We start from the raw sequence: 23,902 nt of genomic DNA, 5'->3' as shown, positions 1-23,902 counted from the left end.
CCGACTCACTAGGGACGTGACGCACTACCAGGCTGACCTTGATGAGGTTCTGCGGGACATGACCTGCTCTCATGGGAATGGCCTAGGTGCTTCAGAGCTTGTCCCAATTGTGGGTGGACATTGCTGAGGTGCTGCAGAGAATGGCACAATCATTGAGCAGCATTGGCGAGGTCATCGACACCATGATGGCAGACATCGGGGAGCCGCCAGGGCTGGCAGAGCCAGATGATGCAGGGGCAGCCGAGGTTCGAAGTAGTTGCCCCTCCATCCCGAGGTGAACTCCTGGACCCTATGGTCACCGAGTGGGAGGAGAGGATGCTGGGTGCCAACTTTGACCCGGCCCATGGAGTAGAGATGGTGGCCACCAGCTCCCCCGAGTTCCACCCCTCTGAGGCCGCATCTCGCAGTCAGCACATGGGACAGGGCGGCAAGGCTGTGCATGTTCCGCCGACAAGTGAGCCAGGGCCCTCCTGCCCCAGCGCCCTCGGAGGATGCCCACAAAGGGCATCGAAGGCCACGGGATGTGGTAAGCAGCTGGCTTATCCTGGGGACACACCTAGATGTAGTGGAGGAGCTAGGAATGCTAAGCACATTGAGGATCACTGAGGGCACCGGGAGAGGGTGGGGTTGGGGGGGCAAGAGGGTAAGTGGTGGGTGAGGTTGTGGTGGGGAGAGTGGGGCGACATCATCGGGAGAGGGCGGCATTGTTGGACACATGTGAAACATTAAAAACCATTCACCACAACCAGTATGACGCCTCTGTCACTTCCGCATAGAGGGCCGACCTCTCCAGGCCCATTGCCCGCCCCCCCCCAGCACAAAGCAGGGGTTAGTCTATGGCATAGATTGAGGAGCACCAGCACTCAGCTCTCAGCAGGTTATCATCAGACCCACTGACGGTGCCGACACAGTCCCAACTCCCTGGATTGATGTTACACATATCCTGGGAGGCTGGGAATTGGGGGTGGAGTGTATGGGGAAGGTAGCAATGACAGACCAGGCCATGTTCTAAGTGAAGCGGGCACGTATGAGGGCCTCCCTGGCCCTCCGCTCTTGCCGGACCCTCGCCACTGCTGCCTGTCCTGCAACCTCCGGCTGGTCCTCTGGTTCATCCCCGTGATCGTCCACCAGCCCCTTCTGGTCTGGCACCTCCTCATCGTCCTCCTCCTTGGAGGTGGCCACATGTTCCTCATCCCCAATCTCTAGCCGTCGCGCTGCTGTGCCTGGTTGTGGAGGACAGAGCAGACCACCACAAAGTGGGCGATCCTCCAGGCAGTGTACTGCAGGACACCACCGGAGCAGCCAAGGCATCGGAACCGCACTTTGAGCAGTCCGATCCACTGTTCAATGAGCCTGGATGGCCACATGGGTGTCATTTATCGGGTCTCCCCTTTGGTCTCCGGCCTCCATACTGGCATCATTAGCCAGGTCCTCCGCGGGAAACCCTTATCCCTCGAGAGCCAGCACCCATCCTGGGGTGGTCCTCAAAGAGGCCAGGGATGTCTGACTGCCCCAGGATGTAGTTATTGTGCACACTCCCCAGGAAGCATGCACACAGGTGCATGATCGTCATGTGGTGGTCAACAAGAGCTATATGTTCAGGGAGCAGAATCCCTTCCTGTTAATGTAGGGCACTCCCAGATAGCTCGGTGAGTGCAAGGCGACAGGTGTGCAATCTATTAGTCCCTGGACCTGGGGAATTCCGGTGATGCAGAGAATCCTGCTGCCCGGGCATCTTGTTGGGCTTGGTGCATGTCAAAGTTTATATAGTTCTCCGCCTGGGCAAACAAGGCATTCGTGACCTGTCGGATGCACATGTGGCTGTGGCCTGTGGGATGTCACACAAGTCCCCGCTCGAACCTTGGAATGATCCCGAGGCGTAAAGGTTCAGGGCTGCGGTGACCTTGAGGGCCACTGAGGGTGGGTGTCCTCCTCCTCCACTTGGTGCCAGGTCCGTATGAACATGGCACAGGTGTCTCACTGTCTCATTGTTGAGGCAGAACCTTCTGTGGTACGCACAGTCCATCATTTGTTCAAATTACCAGCGACACCTGTTGTCGCGGGACTCCCCTCTGGGTCTCACCCTGGCCTGATGAGCGACCAGATCCTCAGGGTGTGGGGTGGGTACAGTTGCTGCTGCCACTGTCTCGAGCCTCTCCAGACGCTGCTGCAGCTGTCTCGAACCTCTCCAGACACTGCTGCCTCCGGCCTCTCCAGACGCTGCTGCCACCGTCTCCAGCGTCTGGCCGCCCAGCCTACCAGCAGCACTACTAGGGCATGTTCTGCGGAGTCCAAAATACTGTCCATAAGTGTTCAATATCTGTAAGGAATTGGGAGAGGGTGTCAGACTGACAAACATCGGTGGCTCCCACCCCGGGACCCTCCATTTCCCCCACCCCCCACCTGGAATTCCCTGACCAGACATTCCAGCCGCAGTGGGCCCTTCTCAACGAATCACAGACCCTGTACCCCAGACACCTGCACATAACGTCACCTGGACCGGGTGCTGGTCCCGCCCCATTGCACTCCCCCACCTTCCGGCGATGGACATGTCCCTGGAGCTGTGTCCAATCCCTTGGGTGTTCGGATGTTGACTGCTGCATCCCGCCGTATTCAGGCACAGTGTCCAGATATTATGGTCTACTGGGATGCTAGGCAATGACTCCCGCATGCTACATGGCCTACCACCCACCCACAGGAATCCACCTGGGTTGTGTGACGTGCTAATTTAACTACGATTGCAAATTCCATGTTAGCAATAGCCTTCAGCTGCAGAGCCAGGTTTTGGGTGGTTGGTGAGTCAGACAGGTAGGGGCTAGGGTTGCCCCCGGAGCGGAAATGCATGATCCAGGGATTGGCATGGTGGAGCCGCACGTGGTTGCCCCCCCCCCCCCCCCCCCAATCACTGGGGTGGCAAGCCCAGTGCCCCTGGGCTCTTTGCCTATGAGCAAAGTTGGCTACTCATCTCGGCTCCCCGCAGAAGCCCTTCCGCCAGGTTCATGTTTTTAAAAAGGAGCGCCAGCCTGACCACTTGCTGGGGAGGCGGCTGAATCACAGGAGGCCATTGGATATGGAGTGGTTCCATAATTGTATGGGAATAGAGCTTAATTGGTGATAATTGACACCCTAGGGCGAGGATCGCCTCTGGGACCATGCCAGTTTCATCACAAACTGTTTGCTGCCCGGAGTGGTTCTCGCTTTCGGCCTCTCCCGCTATTCTCTGGCCTCGTTCCGCTCGAGCAAGAGCACAATGAGGCCAGAGAATCATGCCCATAAAAACAAATTGTGCGAGCTTCTGCAAGTGTGTTTTAAACGAGGGAAAAGAGTAGCAAAAGTAAATGTCGGTCCCGCAGAGGCTGAGATAGGATAAATTATAACGGGAGTAAGAAAATGGAGAGGCGGTAAAACAAATGTGATGTGTCTTCCAGCCAGAAGACAGACAATACCAATGAGAGTGGGCAATCAAGGGCTAATGAGAGTGAGAAACTTAAGATAACTAATTATTGGTAAAAAGTAAGGAGTGGAGACTAAAAGCTGACTAACCCCTTGGACGGGATTCTCCATACGCCACCAGTTTTCTGGTGCAACACGCTCTTGCCGGCAGCGGGATTCTCCATCCCGACAGCCGGCCAATGGGGTTTCCCATTTTGGGCAGCCCCACGCCGTCGGGAAAATCCCCGGGCGTGGATGCGCTGCCGGCGCATCGGAGAATCCCGCCAGCAGAGAATCCAGCCCCTTGTATCTGATCACCCGCATCCTAAGGTTCTGAGTATTGCAGAGAGAGTGAATGCATATTTTGATCTTTCAAAATACCCTAGGTTCTAGAATGGCCCAAGTGGATTGGAAGTTAGCAACTGTAACACCATTATTCAAGCAAGGGGCGAGAGAGGTTAAAGAAGAGAAAATAGAGTAAATTGTTAATAGTGGGGTTCTATAAGGGCTAGTGCTTAGCTACTTGCAAAATGTATTTATGACTTGGATGAAAGAACCAAATCTCATGTATCCAAGTTTGCTGATGATACAAAGTTAAGTGGAAAAGTAATGAGGGGAACAAAATGAGTCTGTGAATGGATAGAGACAAATTAGATTAGTGGGAAATAAGGTGGCGATAAAGTATAATGTGGGGAATTGAGGTTATTCACTTTGGTAGAAAGAATTGAATATTATTTAAATGGTGAGTTACTGAGGGGCTAAATTATTCAGTCTTTCAGATTGCGATTACATTAAAGGTGGGCAGCACTTAAGCTTGGTGGTTCCACTGCATTACTCTAATCGTAGCTTTGGTCCATGTATTTGCCCTCAACAGGGGGGCCAATCAACAATGTGCGAATAAGAGATGGTGCAGCTAGCCTGTTGCTCTTAAAAGCAGTCTGTCCCTCAATATCTAGTATCCAGGGAAGGAAAGGTCTCTCTGCCCTTGTGGGGGGGGCGGAGGAGAAGGCTGATGGATGACAAAATATAAGTCTTTTAAAATTCTGAACAGTTTAATAGAGTGGATACAGCGAGAGAGTGTTTCCACCTGTGAGATAGATCATGGAAGCCATCAACATTACGGGCAGCACGGTAGCATTGTGGATAGCACAATTGCTTCACAGCTCCAGGGTCCCAGGTTCGATTCTGGCTTGGGTCACTGTCTGTGTGGAGTCTGCACATCCTCCCCGTGTGTGTGTGGGTTTTCTCCGGGTGCTCCGGTTTCCTCCCACAGTCCAAAGATGTGCAGGTTAGGTGGATTGGCCATGATAAATTGCCCTTCGTGTCCAAAATTGCCCTTAGTGTTGGTTGGGGTTATGGGGATAGGGTGGGGGTGTTGACCTTGGGTAGGGTGCTCATTCCAAGAGCCGGTGCGGACTCGACGGGCCGAATGGCCTACTTCTGCACTGTAAATTCTATGATCTATGAACATATAAAAGTCAGGAAATCTGACAGGAAATTCAGAAGAAACATTTTTACCCTAAGAATGGTGAGAATGTGGAACTCAGGGAGTGGTTGAAGTGATAGTATAGATGGGTTTAAGGGAAAACTTGTCAAACATATGAGAAAGAAGGGAATCGAGGCTTACAATGATAAGATTTTGTTTGAGGAATGTTGTGAGGAGGCTTCTGTGGAGCATAAACACTGATATGGACTGATTCTGCCATAAATCCTGTGTAATCTAGAAAATCCATCTCCCCCTCACACACTTAGCAATCCTGAAAGCCGAAAGAGCTGGAACAGGGAAGGAGAGAGAGACTCTGAGCACTGGGATGGCATCTCCAGATCTCACACAGGAACTAACCTGTCCCATCTGTCTGGAGATATTCACCCAGCCGGTGTCTCTGGAATGTGGACATCATTTCTGCAGCTCCTGCATCTCTCAGAGTTGGCAGAAGGTCCCGGGCGATGTTTCCTGCCCCCAGTGTCGACAGGTCTTCACCCAGAGGAACGTCAGGCCCGCTCGGACCCTGATTAACATCATGGAGAAGTTCAGAGAGCAGAAGGTGAAGGTGACACAGCCACAGGAGGGGTTTTACTGTCAGGAACACGAGGAGAAGCTGAAACACTTCTGTGAAGATGAACACAAAGCGATCTGTCTGGTGTGTGGGATGTTCAGCGCACATAAGACGCACAGGGTGATCCCAATAAAGGAGGCAGCCCAGCTATACAAGAACAAGTTCGAAACATCATTGGAAACTCTGCAGAAGCAAATGGACCTCAGTCTCCACAGTGAAAGAGAACAACAGGATGGGATTTTACACATGAAGGCTGAAGTTGACAGACAGAGAAATGAAATCAACAGTGAATTTGAAAAGATGCCCAAGTTCCTGGTTGAGAAGGAGGAGCTGCTGAAAGCAGAGTTGGAGAGAAAAAGCAATAAAATAATAGAGGAAATAGAGAAGAATTTAACCAAAACCATGGATGAAATGTCTTCTCTTGAAGGAGCAATAAGAGATCTAAAATCGAGGCTGGAGGTACAAGCAATCCTGAAAGCCTCACATTTACAATTTGCTGCCTCCAAATCCTTCCAGCATTGACAGACACATTATCCAAACACAGTGCTCGACAATCATAAGAACTAGGAGCAGGAGTTGGCCATTCATCCCGTCGAGCCTGCTCCACCATTCAATACGATGATGAGATGAGATGATCTCATCTCGGCCTGATCTCCACTTTCCTGTCCACTCTAATAACTTTTCAACTAATCAAAAACTATCGAACTCCTCCTTGAATTTGTTGTTCCAGCGTCCACTGCACTCAAGGTTAAAGAATTTCACAGATTCACAACCCTTTGAGCAGAGTAATTCCTCCTCATTTCTGTTTTAAATCTGACACCCCTTAGCCTAAAACTATGGCCTCTCACTGACATTCTGCACACTCTCCTGTGGGACAAAGTGGCACATGCCTCTTCTTAGTTCCCAACCCACCATCATTCTGCTGTCTAGCAAGATGGTATGACCGTGGACCTCTTGCTTTCCAATCCAAGACCCCTTCTATCGCACCAGAATTCCTCTTGTGATTTATGCTTTCAAACATCTCAAACTGGTGCCAGCCCAGCCACAGCCTCAGGAGGACGAGAGGGAGCAACAGCCCAATGCTGATGAAATGGCTCCATTACTTTATCTCCATTACTGCCACAATAGCCCCCATATATGTTGCATCCTTAATGTGGACAGGTCACCAAAACCTGTGTCCTCCCTTTGAGCATGCAGCAATCGGGTGGCACGGTAGCACAATGGTTAGCACTGTTGCTTTACAGCACCAGGGTCACTGTCTGTGCGGAGTCTGAACATTCTCCCATGTCTGTGTGGGTTTCCTCCGGGTGCTCTGGTTTCGAGTCCCGAAAGACGTGGACATTCTAAATTCCCTCTCCGTGTACCTGAACAGGTGCAGGATTGTGGCAACTATGGGATTTTCACAGTAACTTCATTGCAGTGTTAATGTAAGCCTACTTGTGACACTAATAAAGATTATTATTAATAGTCCCAGCCAAATCCAAGTGATGTACAAATTAGGCTTTCTGACATTGCATCAGTCAGGAGGGCTGTATGACATCAGGATACTGTTCCTTCTGAAGCTTCTGGTACATGCCCGGGATGCCTTGCCTGAACATCATGTGCCCAGCATGTGGGCAGCCATGGGAGCAGCTGGTGGCACAGTGCAAACTCCAGGAACTTCCCTGGCACCACTTCCAATATTCTTAACACATATGTGGGTGTCCTGTGTACATGAAAAACAGAATGTTAACATGTAGTTAGAGCAAGCAGTTCGGAAGGGCAAATGGTAGGTTGGCCTTTATTGCAAGCGTGTTGCAGTAAGGAACGCTTGCTGTATTGCACAAGACTTTAGTGAGACCCCCACCTGAAGTACTGTGTACAGTTCTGGTCTCTGTACCTCAGGAGTGATATACTTGCCTTAGATAGGGTAAAACGAATGCTATTAGATTGATTCCTGGGGTGGTCCTATGAGTAGAATGGGCCTGCATTCTCTGGAGTTTAGAAGGATGGGCTAGGGTCTGGCAGATGGAATTCAATGTTGCCAAGTGTGAGGCTATCCATTTTGGGAGGAATAACAGCAGAATGGATTATTATTTAAACGGTAAGATGTTAAAACATGCTGCTGTACAGAGGGACCTGGGTGTGCTGGTGCATGAGTCGCAAAAAGTTGGTGTGCAGGTGCAACAGGTGATTAAGAAGGCTAATCGAGTTTTGTCTTTCATTGCTAGAGGGATGGAGTTCAAGACTAGTGAGGTTATGCTGCAATTGTATAGGGTGTTGGTGAGGCCGCATCTGGAGTATTGTGTTCAGTTTTGGTCTCCTTACCTGAGAAAGGACATATTGGCACTGGAGGGAGTGCAGAGGAGATTCACTAGGTTGATCCCAGAGTTGAGGGGATTAGATTATGACGAGAGGTTGAGTAGACTGGGACTGTACTCATTGGAGTTTAGAAGGATGCGGGGGGATCTTATTGAGACATATAAAATTATGAAGGGAATAGATAGGATAGATGCGGGCAGGTTGTTTCCACTGGTCGGGGAAAGCAGAACTAGGGGGCATAGCCTCAAAATAAGGGAGGTAGATTTAGGACGGAGTGTAGGAGGAACTTCTTCACCCAAAGGGTTGTGAATCTCTGGAATTCCTTGCCCAGTGAAGCAGTTGAGGCTCCTTCTTTAAACGTTTTTAAGAAAAAGATAGATGCCTTTCTAAAGAATAAAGGGATTCGGGGATATGGTGTACGGGCAGGAGAGTGGAGCTGAGTCCACAAAGATCAGCCATGATCTCATTAAATGGCAGAGCAGGCTCGAGGGGCCAGATGGCCTACTCCTGTTCCCTGTTCTTATGAGAGGTGGTGTTAATGAGACACATAAAGTACTGAGAGGGGCGATGCTGAGCAGCTGTTTCTGCTGGCTGGGTGGTCTAGAACGAAGGGGCACAGTCTCAGGATAAGGGGATGATCATTAGGACTGAGGTGAGAATGTTGTAGATGCTCAGTTGTTGAGAATATTAAAGGCTGGGATGGATAGATTTTTTAAATATAGGAAGGCTATGAGGATTGGGTGGAAAAGTGAAGTTGAGGTTGAAGATCGCTCATGATCTTACCGGATGGCAAATGATGCTGAAGGGGCTGTTTTGACCTACTCCAGCTCTTATTTCTTAAGTGTTTATGTAATTTACTTCTGTTGCAATTGGACAATTGTTTCTGTAGAGGATTAGATGATGGAGACTTATTTTTATTCATTCATTTGCTGCATTTGAGCAATGCTGAAAGACCAGCATTTAATCCCATTCCTAACTGCCTTTGAGAAAGTGGAGGCAAGTTGCCTCCTTGAACCTCAATCAGGTGTAGATACAGTAAGAAGTCTTACAACACCAGGTTAAAGTCCAACAGGTTTGTTTTGAATCACTAGCTTTCCAAGCACAGCTCCTTCCTAAGTGATTTCCTTCCTTCACCTGAGGAAGGAGCTGTACTCCGAAAGCTAGTGATTCAAAACAAACTTGTTGGACTGTAACCTGGTGTTGTAAGTCTTCTTACTGTGCTCATCCCAGTCCAACACCGACATCTCCACCTCAGGTGTAGATAACATCAGGTGTAGATACATCCATAATGCTGTTAGGGAGGCAGCTCCAGGATTTCGATCCGTGACAGTGAGGGCACATTGATATAATTCCAAGTCACGGTCCATAGACCATAGCATTGACAGTGCAGAAGGAGGCCATTTGGCCCATCGAGTCTGCACCGGCCCTTACAAAGAGCACCCTACTCAAGCCCACGTATCTACACTATCCCTGTAACACAGTATCCCCCACTTAATCTTTTTGGGATACTAAGGGCAATTTAGCATGGCCAATCCACCTAACTCGCACATCTTTGGACTGTGGGAAGAAACCAGAGCACCTGGAGGAAGCCCACGCAGACACTGGGAGAGCGTGCAGACCCCGCACAGACAGTGACCCAGCTGGGATCGAACCTGGGACCCTGGAGCTGTGGAGCAACTGTGCTAACCACTATGCTACTGTGCTGCCCTTGGAGGAGAACCTCAGGATGATGTTCCCATGCATCTGCTGACATTGTTCTTTTATTTGGTAGGGATCGCAGGTTTGGAAGACTGAGAAAGGTCTTTACTTTCCATTTTAAGGACTATCCCAAATTCTTGGCTTTTTCCATAGGTTTATGAACACTTCTGTAAACAAGTTGTTAGTGACTAGAGCTATTAAAGGGATCACTCCAGAGCAAGAAACTGGAATTCTATTGCATTATTTTGTAGTCCTGAAAGTGTATGGTATTTTGTCTATCTTAGAATCTGTAGAATCCCTACAGTGTGGAAGGATCTTGAATCTCTGCACTTAATGAGGGGATATTCCCAGCTCTTCTCCCCCCCCCCCCCCGCCCCCCCCCCCCCCCCCCCTCTCCATGGCAGAGGTGGTGGTATCTTCTGGTCCTGCTGCTGTCAATGGGATTTCCCATTGAATCCACCCCACGCCACCAAGAAACCCGTGGCTGGGGATCGCCGTTGGCGAGACTGGAAGTTTCCTGCTGCCGAGGATGGCCAGAAAATTCCCCCCAATGCCTTAATTCAGAAGGAGAAGTTTAACATATTGTCCAGTTGACCTTCAAATTGTCTCGTCACCTGATCTGATGTTGACCTAGTCTCCTTGCCCACTGCTTCTTGATGGTCACAGTAGCAGCTTTTGTTCATGCAAGAAGAATTTGATGTGTACTTAGATTGGCTAGTCCTGAATACTGGGATCATGTGCCTAGTCCTTGGTAGAAGGTCAGATGTTTCGAGCATGAGTGATTTGACAGGATGACTCTGAGAAATACTATTCCAGGAGTCAGTGTGAGCTTGATTATCCTTCAGGGAGATAAAGCAAAGAACAAAGAAAATTTGGCCCTCCCAGCCTGTGCCGATCCAGATCCCTTTATCTAAACCTGTCGCCTATTTTCCAAGGATCTACTTCCCTCTGTTACCCGCCCGTTCATATATCTGTCTAGATGCGTCTTAAATGATGCTATCGTGCCCGCCTCTACCACCTCCTCTGGCAAAGCGTTCCAAACACTCACCACCCGCTGCGTAAAAAAAACTTTCCACGCACATCTCCCTTAAACCTTCCCCCTCTCACCTTGAAATCGTGACCCCTTGTAATTGACACCCCCACTCTTGGAAAAAGCTTGTTGTTATCCACCCTGTCCATACCTCTCATAATTTTGTAGACCTCAATCAGGTCCCCCCTCAACCTCCGTCTTTCCAACGAAAACAATCCTAATCTACTCGACCTTTCTTCATAGCTAGCACCCTCCATACCAGGCAACATCCTGGTGAACCTCCTCTGCACCCTCTCTAAAGCATCCACATCCTTCTGGTAATGTGGCGACCAGAACTGCATGCAGTATTCCAAATGTGGCCTAACCAAAGTCCTATACGACTGTAACATGAACTGCCGACTCTTGTACTCATACCCCGTCTGATGAAGGCAAGCATGCTGTATGCCTTCTTGACCACTCTATCGACCTGCGTTACCACCTTCAGGATACAATGGACCTGAACTCCCAGATCTCTGTACATCAATTTTTCCCAGGACTCTTCCATTGACCGGATAGTCCACTCTTGAATTGGACCTTCCAAAATGCATCACCTCACATTTGCCTGGATTGAACTCCATCTGCCATTTCTTTGCCCAACTCTGCAATCTATCTATATTTTGCTGTATTCTCTGACAGTCCCCTCGCTATCTGCCAATCTTGGTATCATCTGCAAACTTGCTAATCAGACCACCTATACCTTCGTCCAGATCATTTAGGTATATCGCAAACAACAGTGGTCCGAGCACGGATCCCTGTGGAACACCACTAGTCACCTTTCTCCATTTTGAGACACTCCCTTCCACCACTACTCTCTGTCTCCTGTTGCCCAGCCAGTTCTTTATCCATCGAGCTAGTACACCCTGAACCCCATGCAACTTCACTTTTTCCATCAACCTGCCATGGGAAACTTTATCAAATGCCTTACTGAAGTCCATTTATATGACATCTACAGCCCTTCCCTCATCAATTAACTTTGTCACTTCCTCAAAGAATTCTATTAGGTTTGTAAGACATGACCTTCCCTGCACAAAACCATGCTGCCTATCACTGATAAGTCTATTTTCTTCCAAATCCTATCCCTCAGTGTCTTCTCCAACAGTTTGCCTACCACTGACGTCAAGCTCACAGGTCTATAATTCCCTGGATTATCCCTGTACCTTTCTTAAAACAAAGGGACAACATTAGCAATTCTCCAGTCTTCCGGGACCTCCCCCGTGCTCAAGGATGCTGCAAAGATATCTGTTCAGGCCCCAGCTATTTCGTCCCTCGCTTCCCTCAGTAACCTGGGATAGATCCCATCCGAACCTGGGGACTTGTCCACCTTAATGCCTTTTAGAATACCAAAACTTCCCCCTCCTTATGCTGATTTGACCTAGAGTAATTAAACATCCATCCCTAACCTCAACATCCGTCATGTCCCTCTCCTTGGTGAATACCGATGCAAAGTACTCATTAAGAATCTCACCCATTTCCTCTGACTCCACGCATAAATTCCCTCTTTTGTCTTTGAGTGGGCCAATCCTTTCTCTAGTTACCCTCTTGCTCCTTATATACGAATAAAAGACTTTGGGATTTTCCTTAACCCTGTTAGCCAAAGATATTTCATGACCCCTTTTAGCCCTCTTTATTGCGCGTTTGAGATTTAACCTACTTTCCCGATATTCCTCCAAAGCTTCATCAGTTTTAAGTCACCTAGATCTTATGTATGCTTCCTTTTTCATCTTAGCTAGTCTCACAATTCCACCCGTCATCCATGGTTCCCTAATCTTGCCATTTCTATCCCTCATTTACACAGGGACATTTCTGTCCTGCACTCTAATCAACCTTTCCTTAAAAGACTCCCACATTTCAAATGTGGATTTACCCTTAAACAGCTGCTCCCAATCCACATTCCCTAGCTCCTGCCGAATTTTGTTATACTTGGCCTTTCCCCAATTTAGCACTCTTCCTTTAGGACCACTCTCGTCTTTGTCCATGAGTATTCTAAAACTTACGGAATTGTGATCGCTATTCCCAAAGTAATCACCGACTGAAACTTCAACCACCTGGCCGGAATCATTCCCCAATACCAGGTCCAGTATGGCCCCTTCCCGAGTTGGACTATTTACATACTGCTCTAAAAAAAACTCTCCTGGATGCTGTTTACAAATTCTGCTCCATCTACGCCTCCAACACTACACGAGTCCCATTCAATGTTGGATAGGTTAAAATCTCCCATTACGGCCACCCTATTGCTCCTACATTTTTCTATAATCTGTCTGCACATTTGTACCTCTTCTTCATGCTCGCTTTTGGGAGGCCTGTAGTAAAGTCCCAACAATGTTACTGCACCCTTCCTAATTCTGAGCTCTACCCATATTACCTCGGTGCTCGAATAATGCAACTCCTCCATCTCTTTTACCTCCCTCTCTATCCCTCCTAAAGCATCTATACCCTGTGATATTTAGTTGCCAATCTTGCCCTTCCCTCAACCAAGTCTCAGTAATATCAATAACATCATATTCCCAGGTACTAATCCAAGCCCTAAATTCATCTGCCTTACCTGCTACACTTCTCGCATTAAAACAAATGCACCTCAGACCACCTGTCCCTTTGCGTTCATTATTTCTTCCCTGTCTACTCTTCCCCTTAGTCACAATGAGTTTATTATCTAGTACCTTACTGGCTTTAGTTGCTGCCTCGTTACTGACCTCTAACTTCCTAATCTGGTTTCCATCCCCCTGCCACATTAGTTTAAAACCTCCCCCAACAGTGTTATCAAAAGCACCCCCTAGGACATTGGTTCCAGTCCTGCCCAGGTATAGACCATCCGATTTGTAATGGTCCCACCGCCCCCAGAACCGGTTCCAATGTCCCAAAAATCTGAACCTCTCCCTCCTGCACCATCTCTCAAGCCACGTATTCATTCTGACTATTCTTGAATTTCTACTCTGACTGTCTCGTGGCACTAGTAGCAATCCTGAGATTACTTTGAGGTCCTACTTTTTAACTTATCTCTTAACTCCTTAAATTCTGATTGTAGGACCTCATCCCGTTTTTTACCTATATCGTTGGTGCCTACATGCACCACGACAACTGGCTGTTCACCCTCCCCCTTCAGTATATCCTGCAGCCGATCTGAGACATCCCTGACCCGTGCACCCGGGAGGCAACATACCATTCGGGAGTCTCGTTTTCGACCAAAGAAACGCCTGTCTACTCCCCTTACGATTGAATCCCCTATGACTATAGCCTTGCCAGGCTTTTTCCCACCCTTCTGTGCAGCAGAGCCTGCCACGGTGCCATGAGCCTGGTTACTACTGCCTTCCCCTGGTGAGTCATCTCCCCCAACAGTATCCAAAATGGTATCCCTGTTTTGGAGGGAGATGACCTCAGGGGAAACCTGCACTGCCTTCCTGCTTTTATCTCTGCCTTTTGGTCACCCATTCCCTGTCTCCCTCACCAATCCTAATCTGCGGTGTGACCAACTCACTGAACGTGCTATCCACAACCTCCTCAGCATCACGGATGCTCCAAAATGAGTCCATCCGCAGCTCCAGAGCCGTCATGCGGTCTAACAGGAGCTGCAGCTGGACACACTTCCCACGCATGAAGGAGTCAGGGGCATCGGCTGTGTCCCTGAACTCACACATTGAGCACGAGGAGCATAACACGGGTCTGGGATCTCCTGCCATTTTTACACTTTACCTTAACTGATTACAAATATATCAAATAATGAATAAGTGAAAGGAATAAAGATTTTACTTACCAATTACAATACTTACCAACACACTAAGAGTTAAATTTCTCCCAGCTACTGCTAATTGGAGCACTTTTCTTACCAGCCAATCAGGTCACTGCTTTGCTGTGATGTCACTCTTCAAATTTATCCCCAAAGAGCCTGTGGCCACTGTTTAAGCAGCTACTTTAAATACTGACCGCTCGACTCTGTAGCTCCGCCCACTCCAACAGCTGAATTCCCGCCGAAAAGTTCAGATTAAAAGTGGAAAAAGCCATTGGAAGCACTTCATCCACTAATGACAGGAAAACGGCTTCAAGTTGAATGAGAGTAATGTGGCATAAATTTTCAGAGTCCATTGTGGCTGCCATTTCAACCAACCAACCTCTGACAAGTTAGATAAAGTCCTAGTGTTCTGCATGAGAAGAGGTACAACCCTTTATCGCTCCAAGTAGTCCAGACTTGGGTTTAGTACTAAATAAACTGTCAAGCATTTAAGCCGATATGTTCTTGTAACTGGAGCTGTTTGCCATTAAAATTGCAGCTTTGGCGTGTGTATTAAGCAAGCAGAATCAAAAAACCTACTTCATTGGACTGTTCTCAATCTGGACTGAGGATAGGACTTGCAGCAGCCTCTGTTCTCATTCATGTTCCAGATTAGTCTGGTTTTCACATGTCTCTGCAAATTTGTTTGCTGAGGTTTTATCAATTCTTGAAGTTTCACAGTTGAGAGGAGATGCCATATGGTAGATTTACATAGGTATTTCCATCTAGGCGATACAGAATGCCATCACCAGTCCTCAGTTCGATTTTCATAATGCATCCAACAATTTTAATTCCTCGCCTACAGTATTTCTCCACCTGTGGAACCTGGTTCCCTAATTCAATGTTGAGTTGATGAAATGTTAATTGTATGCTGTTTGTGGCCTTTCTCATTTTTTCACATACTGACTTCATATAAAAAGCTCTGTTCTGGCATCTAGTGTATCCTCTTGTGGTGCATCTGCCCTTTTCGTGGCTGCATTCACACAGTAACTTAAAGGGGTTGACTAGCGTGTGCCTCTGCGGGCAATTTCAGGTTGCTGTGCGACTGTATAGCTTAGTGGTGACATTGATTGCAGCACCTCTCTATCTGACCCGGTATGGCTAAGACCTTTGTTTTAGTGTATTTAATATGCAGCCACACATCTATATATAATTTCTAAAACACATTCAACTGTTTAAAATCTCATAATTCATGTGAAGATTGTCAATCGTCACTTGTTGAGTGACCCTGTGTACTCAAAAAGTGCATTGGATTGTTTCTGAGCTTGTATTGTTATCCAATATTTTGTTGAAGAAGAAAATAGCCAATGCCTGATCAGTTAGCAGGCTTTGGGGAAGGTAACCTGAATTGAAACTGTGAAATGATCATTTTCGCCATATTAATCCACATATTTTGCAAAATATACACGTACCACTGGGTTTACAAAGCAGGATGTTGTCCATTAAATGTAGCAGACAATTATAGTATTTCACAGTGAGCGGCAAAGTGACGGCACTCACCACCGACCTCTATGAAAGCTGCTCACTAAGATCTATTGATCTCTGTAGGGTGGATTTCTCCTTTCTCCATGTTAGTTTGAATCTGGCCTCAAGTCAATGGGAGGCAGGCAACTGGCAACAGTGATGACATCATAAACGGTAAACAGCCAATCACTTTGAATTATGCTCATAGAGAGCAAACCAGGAAGAATGCATTGATTTTTTAATAAATGTTAATCAAACATTTTACAGAGAGTGACATCAGTGAATGTGATACACAGATTAGATTAAGTCCGATGCTGAAATATTATACATTTTTTTAAAAATATGAATTTAAAAAATCATGTTGAAATGGACATTTCACAACTATAGTTAGTCTATGAGGACCAGTGAAGGTATTCAGCAGTAATTATGAACTTAGTATGTCATTTAAAAAAAAAAAAACATTTAAGAGTTTGTACAATGAGACTTGTAGTGTAAAAGTGCAAGTTTTCATCGTTTCAATTAATTTTGTATTTGAATGCACACCAGAGGTGATGATGGAAAAATGTAGAATTACTGTCAGCAACTTTAGCATCTTTTAAGTGAGCATGTACGGACTACAGAAGTTGCTGTCAATTCCAAAGGTATAATGGTGGTATATGTTGGCAGTTTCACCGACGTTACTTCTGCAAAACCTGGGCCAGTGAATCTTTTTGCTAAACCGTAAGGATTTTTGATACAATAGAGATCAAAAGTATGTCTAGAATGGAAGAAAGGAATGTACCTGGATATTTTAAACATTAACACGTTCTTTAATTGACAATTAGATATAATAATTCCAATTTGTTTCCTTTTATTTGTAGGCCTTATGATTAGACCAAAAGTAGGTTCTCCCCTGGAAATTGTATTTAACAAATCTGATGCCAAGTCTTATGAAAAATACGTGACAGCCCTTGATGGTTTTCTAAAACGTAAGTATTGATCAATTTGAATACTTGTTAGAATTTCTTGTGCACTTAATTCATTCTTGTTGAAATACTTTTTTAAAAATAGCTTATGATGACTTGATACAAGCACGAAAAAATATTCTTTGTCACCCTGGAGACTACCTCAGACAGCCTACCAATATATTGATAAAAAAGGCATGTCAGTTTAATCGGACGATGCTTGGTGACTGTTCTGGAGCAAACAATAGCAGTTTCGGCTATAATGAAGGAACGCCTTGTGTCCTTGTTAAAATGAATAGAGTAAGTATTCCTTAAGAAATATCTGCTTGAAAATATTCCTAATTGTTTGGCTTTGAAACTAAAACTTGCAATTATTTTCTAGATAATTGGATTTGAGGCAGGTGCGGGGAACAATCCTATCATAAACTGTGCATCCAAGGTTAGTTATAAACCATATTCCTCTGTTGGGATTTTTGTACATTAAAAATATCTTCAGTTGTCGATGATTCTTTTTATGACTCCTTAATTGCAGTGATGAGCAATTAACTGATTGGAGAGGCATGAGGTGGGTCGCTTTCCTTGCCACCACCTTGTCTTTACGTCAACCCCTCCTCGCCTCTCAAATTGAGACAAATGTGGGAAAGGCACTTCCAGATTTTAAACTTCAAAGTTTCAAACCCTAGTCCACCAAACCTAATCAAGCAACAATATACCACAGCTCAGATAAGGTAGCAGTGGGTTCAAGAGGAATTGTTACCCTCGTTACTGAGAATATACCATAAGCTTGTCCGTCTCCTATATTTTTCCAGCATACTTTGCTCTATACCCATACTTCTCATTATATAGGTTTAAGCCCATTTCCTAATTTCTGGCTTTCACTTTATAATTTATCATCCACCTTTCCGATTTGCCTGACCCCCAAAGCTCCTTTCCCCTCCGAGCATGTGCATAAGCCAAAGACTGTTCAGTTTATGCATTGTCCAAGACCAGATGCGGCTTTTTCACTGCAGTCTTCCTCTCAGTACTGAAGTAGTCTGTGTTTGCAATATTCATTACTGGCTGTGTGTATATTGATTTCATTGGAATTCTAATTTATTGCTAATTTATGTATGATTTAAAATTCTATTGATTATTTTGTCAGACAATTTATTAAAAAGTCTTTCATCCATCAGATATTTATAAACTGAAATCTTAGTTATTTATACAATTATAATTGGGTATTATAATTTCATATTTGAGTGTTTATATAATGGAAAATATATATTCAGGATTAATATGTAAAGATTTTTCTTTTCTATAGTCGTGCATTATATCCTGCAGATCTGCTTAATCTATCCTAACTATTTGACCATTAATGCAATGTTGCTTATGTGGTTATCAATCCCTGTACTCCTGGTCAAACTATTGCTCTGTAGTTGAGTCCCAGCTTCCCAAATCCTCTTTGAGCCCAAGCTTGATTCCCAAGTACCAGCTCCCATCCTCCGCCCCTGACCTGCTTACTCATCACACGCATGATGTGCCTCCGGTTCCACTACCAAAGAGTCAAGATCCTTCATGTGGCTCCAAAGACTTGGAGCTCCGAGTCTGCCTCCAGATCTCCGTGACAGGTGAGAGTAAAATGAAAGTGGGAGAGGTGCAGAGGCAAACAAGATATCAGAAGCCCGCGAAAGGTTAGTTAAAGTCTATTGAAAGTGAGCATATGAGGGGCAAACCGAGTAGGAGACGTGTAGGAAAGGAGAGCGAATAGAGGAATGGCTTGCATAAAGAGGGAGAATCACTCACTCCAGCTTATGCTGGAGATGACAAGTGTATCAGGCATTAGCAAATGACAGTGGAAAACCAATAAATGCGAAGAAATAACGCGGGAGACAAGGGGAGAGATAAACCATCCTCCCATCTCCACCAATAATGACTATCATGAGAGATTAATTACTGAGGGAAATTCTGTCTCACCATTGAATTAATCAAATGTTTAGTTTTCCAAGTGAAAATGTTTTTTTATTCCTGCATGGGTTGACTATATCGTTTTGTTTCTTCTCCTACTTCATTCAGCTCCTACCCCAACAAAAATACCTTGTTTATGTCACTCTTGGCCATTGACGTTGTGCGATTCAGCTGTTGTTGTAGTTGGGGGATGATGGGTAGAAGATGATATAGGAGGAAGTGTTATTTCTACCCGTTTCCCTCCAGGTGGGGAAGTGCTCAGAACTTAGTTGTCATCTAATAACAAAAACAAAAAACATTGGAAATACTCAGTGGGTCAGGCAACATTTGTGAAGAGAGAAACCGAGTGGGTGGAATCTTTCTCCATGTTTGGCCTGCCCACTGGTTGAAGAACTGGTGTAAAACCTGCGTCACCTCCGTGGGGGTGACCTAACCTAATTGAGTGCCTCTCGGGCACTTAACCGGCCAGCGTTGGGCCATCCCCAAGGTATAGAAACCTGCTGGCAGAAATCCCACCTCTTACAACTGCCAGCCAGTCATAGGTTGGCAGCTTGCCAATGTCAGCAGCACCAATGGGAGTGGTGGCTGCTGCTGTTAGTGCTCCAAGGACCTCACGAGGGACTGTCACTGGATCCCTGGACTCTGGTGAGTTAAGAGCAGTCTTGGGGGTCACAGGAGGGAGGAGGTGGAAGGGTTGGAGGCAAGGGCAGGGAGCGGCTTTCAGCTCCACCCCTTTCCATAGCTGCGTCGCTAGATTGAGCATGCTTGACAATGTGGTAGGCTGCTGCATCACCTGAAAGGGGTTGCTGGGTGACGTTCTGGAGGTGCAGGAAAGCCATGTGATTCTCATTCAATCCCTTAACCACCGCTAAATTCTCGTGGTCTTGGGGATAATTTGTGATAATTGGCTCATTGGTGATGTTTCCTCATTGTCGCGAGACGGACATCTCACCCTTGATTAAGTGGCCTTGGTGGTGGGGAATCGCCTTCTTGAACTGCCATGTAGGTACATTAACAGTGCTGTTACAAAGGGAATTACATGTTTTTGACCCAGTGACAATAAAAGAACAGCAATATAGTTTCAAGTCATGATGGTGTGTGACTTGGGCAGGACCTTGCAGGTGGTGGTGTCTTATTCTGTCTTTTTGATGGCTTTGACTTTGAGGTCACAGGTTTGGAAGCTGTTGTTAAAGGAGGCTTGTTGAGTTGCTGCAGTGCATCATGTAGATGGCACACACTGCTCTCACTGAACTTAATTCTTGCACCGGATGTGGGCATCGTTAGCAAGGTCAGCATTTGTTGCCCATCCCTAATTTTCCTTGAACTGAGTGTTATTTTATAGGACAGTTACAAGTCAACAACATTATTTCGAGTCTGGAGTCAGCCAGACCAGGTAAGGAAGGTTTCCTTCTCTAAAGGACATTAGTGAACTAAATGGATTTTTACAACAATAGTTTCATGGTCACCATTACGGAGACAAGCTTTCAATTCCAGATTTTATTAATTGAATTTAGATTCTACCAGCTACTTTGGATTTCAACCCATGTCCCGAGAGATTTAGCCTAGTCATCAGCAGTATTAATCCAGCACTGGTTATTCCTCGGATGTTTATGATGGGGAATTCAGCAATGGTAATGTATTGGTATGTCAAGGCGAGATGGTTAGATTATGTCTTGTTGGAGATGGTCATTGACTGGCACAAAATTTGTCACTTATCAGACCAATCCTGAATCATGTCCAGGTTTTGTTACATTTGACCTAGCACACTATCCTGAGGAACTCCTGCAGTGAAGTTCTGAGACTGAGATGATTGACCTCCAACAATGCACCCATCTTCCTTTGTACTAGATATGACTCCAACCAGTGCAGAGTTTTCCCCAATACCCACTGACTCCAAATTTGATAGGGTTCCTTATTGCAACAGTCAGACAAATGCTGCCTTGATGTCACCTCACATGTGGAATTCAACTCTTTTGACTTTTGTCCATGTTTGGACAAAACTTTACTGTGGTCTGCCTCCGGTGGAACCCAGCCTGAGTGTCAGTGAACAGGTTATCGCTGAGTAAGTGCCATTTGTTAGCACGGTCGACAATCCCTTCCATAACCTTCCTCGTGATTCACCAAAGAGAAGGAATTGGTAGATGTTGAGTCTGGAGAAGGGGGTGTAGATAGCCTGGGTCACATTGTGATCCAAAAAGATGAGGTGTTGGGTGTCTTAAAAAATATTAAGGTCGATAAGTCCCCAGGGCCTGATGGGATCTACCCCAGAATACTGAAGGAGGCTGGAGAGGAAATTGCTGAGGCCTTGACAGAAATCTTTGGATCCTCGCTGTCTTCAGGGGATGTCCCGGAGGACTGGAGAATAGCCAATGTTGTTCCTCTGTTTAAGAAGGGTAGCAAGGATAATCCCGGGAACTACAGGCCGGTGAGCCTTACTTCAGTGGTAGGGAAATTACTGGAGAGAATTCTTCGAGACAGGATCTACTCCCATTTGGAAGCAAATGGACGTATTAGTGAGAGGCAGCACGGTTTTGTGAAGGGGAGGTCGTGTCTCACTAACTTGATAGAGTTTTTCGAGGAGGTCACTAAGATGATTGATGCAGGTAGGGCAGTAGATGTTGTCTATATGGACTTCAGTAAGGCCTTTGACAAGGTCCCTCATGGTAGACTAGTACAAAAGGTGAAGTCACACGGGATCAGGGGTGAACTGGCAAGGTGGATACAGAACTGGCTAGGCCATAGAAGGCAGAGGGTAGCAATGGAGGGATGCTTTTCTAATTGGACGGCTGTGACCAGTGGTGTTCCACAGGGATCAGTGCTGGGACCTTTGCTCTTTGTATTATATATAAATGATTTAGAGGAAAATGTAACTGGTCTGATTAGTAAGTTTGCAGACGACACAAAGGTTGGTGGAATTGCGGATAGCGATGAGGACTGTCTGAGGATACAGCAGGATTTAGATTGTCTGGAGACTTGGGTGGAGAGATGGCAGATGGAGTTTAATCCGGACAAATGTGAGGTAATGCATTTTGGAAGGTCTAATGCAGGTAGGGAATATACAGTGAATGGTAGAACCCTCAAGAGTATTGAAAGTCAAAGAGATCTAGGAGTACAGGTGCACAGGTCATTGAAAGGGGCAACACAGGTGGAGAAGGTAGTCAAGAAGGCATACGGCATGCTTGCCTTCATTGGCCGGGGCATTGAGTATAAGAATTGGCAAGTCATGTTGCAGCTGTATAGAACCTTAGTTAGGCCACACTTGGAGTATAGTGTTCAATTCTGGTCGCCACACTACCAGAAGGATGTGGAGGCTTTAGAGAGGGTGCAGAAGAGATTTACCAGAATGTTGCCTGGTATGGAGGGCATAAGCTATGAGGAGTGATTGAATAAACTTGGTTTGTTCTCACTGGAACGAAGGAGGTTGAGGGGCGACCTGATAGAGGTATACAAAATTATGAGGGGCATAGACAGAGTGGATAGTCAGAGGCTTTTCCCCAGGGTAGAGGGGTCAATTACTAGGGGGCATAGGTTTAAGGTGAGAGGGGCAAGGTTTAGAGTAGATGTACGAGGCAAGTTTTTTTACGCAGAGGGTAGTGGGTACCTGGAACTCGCTACCGGAGGAGGTAGTGGAAGCAGGGACGATAGGGACATTTAAGGGGCATCTTGACAAATATATGAATAGGATGGGAATAGAAGGATACGGACCCAGGAAGTGTAGAAGATTGTAGTTTAGTCGGGCAGTATGATCGGCACGGGCTTGGAGGGCCGAAGGGCCTGTTCCTGTGCTGTACATTTCTTTGTTCTTTGTTCACACTGATCGGGTAATAGTTGGCCCTTTGGATTTGTCCTGCTTTTTAAGGATCGGACATACTTGGGCGATTTTCCACATTTTATGGGAAATACCAGTGGTAGATCTGACCTGGAACCATTTGACTAAGAGCGTGGCTAGTTCTGGGGCACAACTGCTCAGTACAGTTGGGATATTGTCAGGGTTCATAGCCTTTGCTGCATCCAGTGCCTCCAGCCATTTCTGGATACCACATAGAGTTTGAATTAGCTGAAAGTTAACATCTGTGGCGCTGTAGACATCAATAGAAGGCCAAGATTATGATTGTCCGCTCAGCACTTGCAAATGCTTCATCCTTGTCTTTTGCTCCGATGTGCTGGGCTCCCTCATCGTTGATGATTGGGACATTCGTGTAGCCTCTTCCTCCAACTAGTCTTTTAAATACCTCTCGCTGTCATGTGTCATATTTCCTGACTAAAAATGGAGGAGAGATTTTAGGTTTGCCTCTCAGAAGTTAGTCCCATGACTTCCCTTATGAGCGGCCTGGATCTCATAGCAATTGAATGTTATGGAAGATGCAGTTTTGGACCTGGTACTGCAGTGTGAGCCGGCTTACCCATTCTAGTGACCTTGATACACTCTGCTCTTACTGCAATGAGGACAGCTGCTTGGACAAAATCGGGAGCCACCAAATCTGCTGGACACTAGAAAATAACATTTATAGCAATGGCCATGGTAGTGTTATTTAAGGAGTACATCTGTTCCAGGTTAGTCTGAACTTCTGGTCCCCATTTGGTGGAGCATTTCCATTATGCTCCCAATAATTGACATTGCTGGAGTGGGTGAGGAAAAGGGGAAAGCATAAGTAGTATGTTTCTGGGAAGGAGCAGAGTTGGTACTCTACAGTTTTCTTGCTATTTTTATTTATGACAAGCTGGACATTACAATGAAAGGAAAATGCCTTCCTTACACTTTGCTTCCTTTTAAGTTGAGGAAATAGTGTCTTGTAGAATGCTAATGCAAAACTGTGAAGAACAGTAATTAAATATACAGGTCTGAGGAAAGAGTTGGCCCAAGTAGACAGGGTACAGATATTGAGGGTCGAGCAGTTGAGGAACAATGGTGGATGTTCAGGGAGATATTAAATGCCACTCAATTAAAGTACATTCCTGAGAAGGAGAAGAATTGTAAAAGGGAAAAAAACGTTCCATGGCTAAGTCAAGGAGGCCATAAAAGCAAAAACTGGGGCATACCACACTGCAAAAGCTACTGGTAAGCTTGAAGATTGGGAGAATTTTTAAGGTTCAGCAACAGGCTACTAAAAATAAATCAAAAGAGCTAAGATGAACTACAAAAGGAAACTAGCAGAAACATATATACTTGGGAGGAAGAGAATAACTAAAGTAAATATCAATCTTTTATAGGACAATACTGTTGAGGTAA

The 23,902-nt window shown here is 46.0% G+C and overlaps 1 protein-coding gene across 2 annotated transcripts in view; it reads left to right on the top strand.

Annotated features, from left to right (window-relative positions):
- The window catches only part of atp1b3a (ATPase Na+/K+ transporting subunit beta 3a), a 62,449-nt gene that overhangs the window by 27,063 nt on the left and 11,484 nt on the right, over positions 1-23,902 (top strand). For both annotated transcript variants that reach the window (XM_072473925.1, XM_072473924.1), the window contains 3 exons: positions 16,645-16,752; positions 16,835-17,028; positions 17,111-17,167. In XM_072473925.1, coding sequence (XP_072330026.1) covers positions 16,645-16,752; positions 16,835-17,028; positions 17,111-17,167 — 359 coding nt within the window. The remainder of the gene's footprint in view (positions 1-16,644; positions 16,753-16,834; positions 17,029-17,110; positions 17,168-23,902) is intronic.

Source organism: Scyliorhinus torazame, chromosome 14 (genome assembly GCF_047496885.1).
Source record: "Scyliorhinus torazame isolate Kashiwa2021f chromosome 14, sScyTor2.1, whole genome shotgun sequence".
Taxonomy (NCBI): domain Eukaryota; kingdom Metazoa; phylum Chordata; class Chondrichthyes; order Carcharhiniformes; family Scyliorhinidae; genus Scyliorhinus; species Scyliorhinus torazame.
Note: the sequence above shows the minus strand (reverse complement) of the source record. Positions and strands in the feature narration are given on the sequence as shown.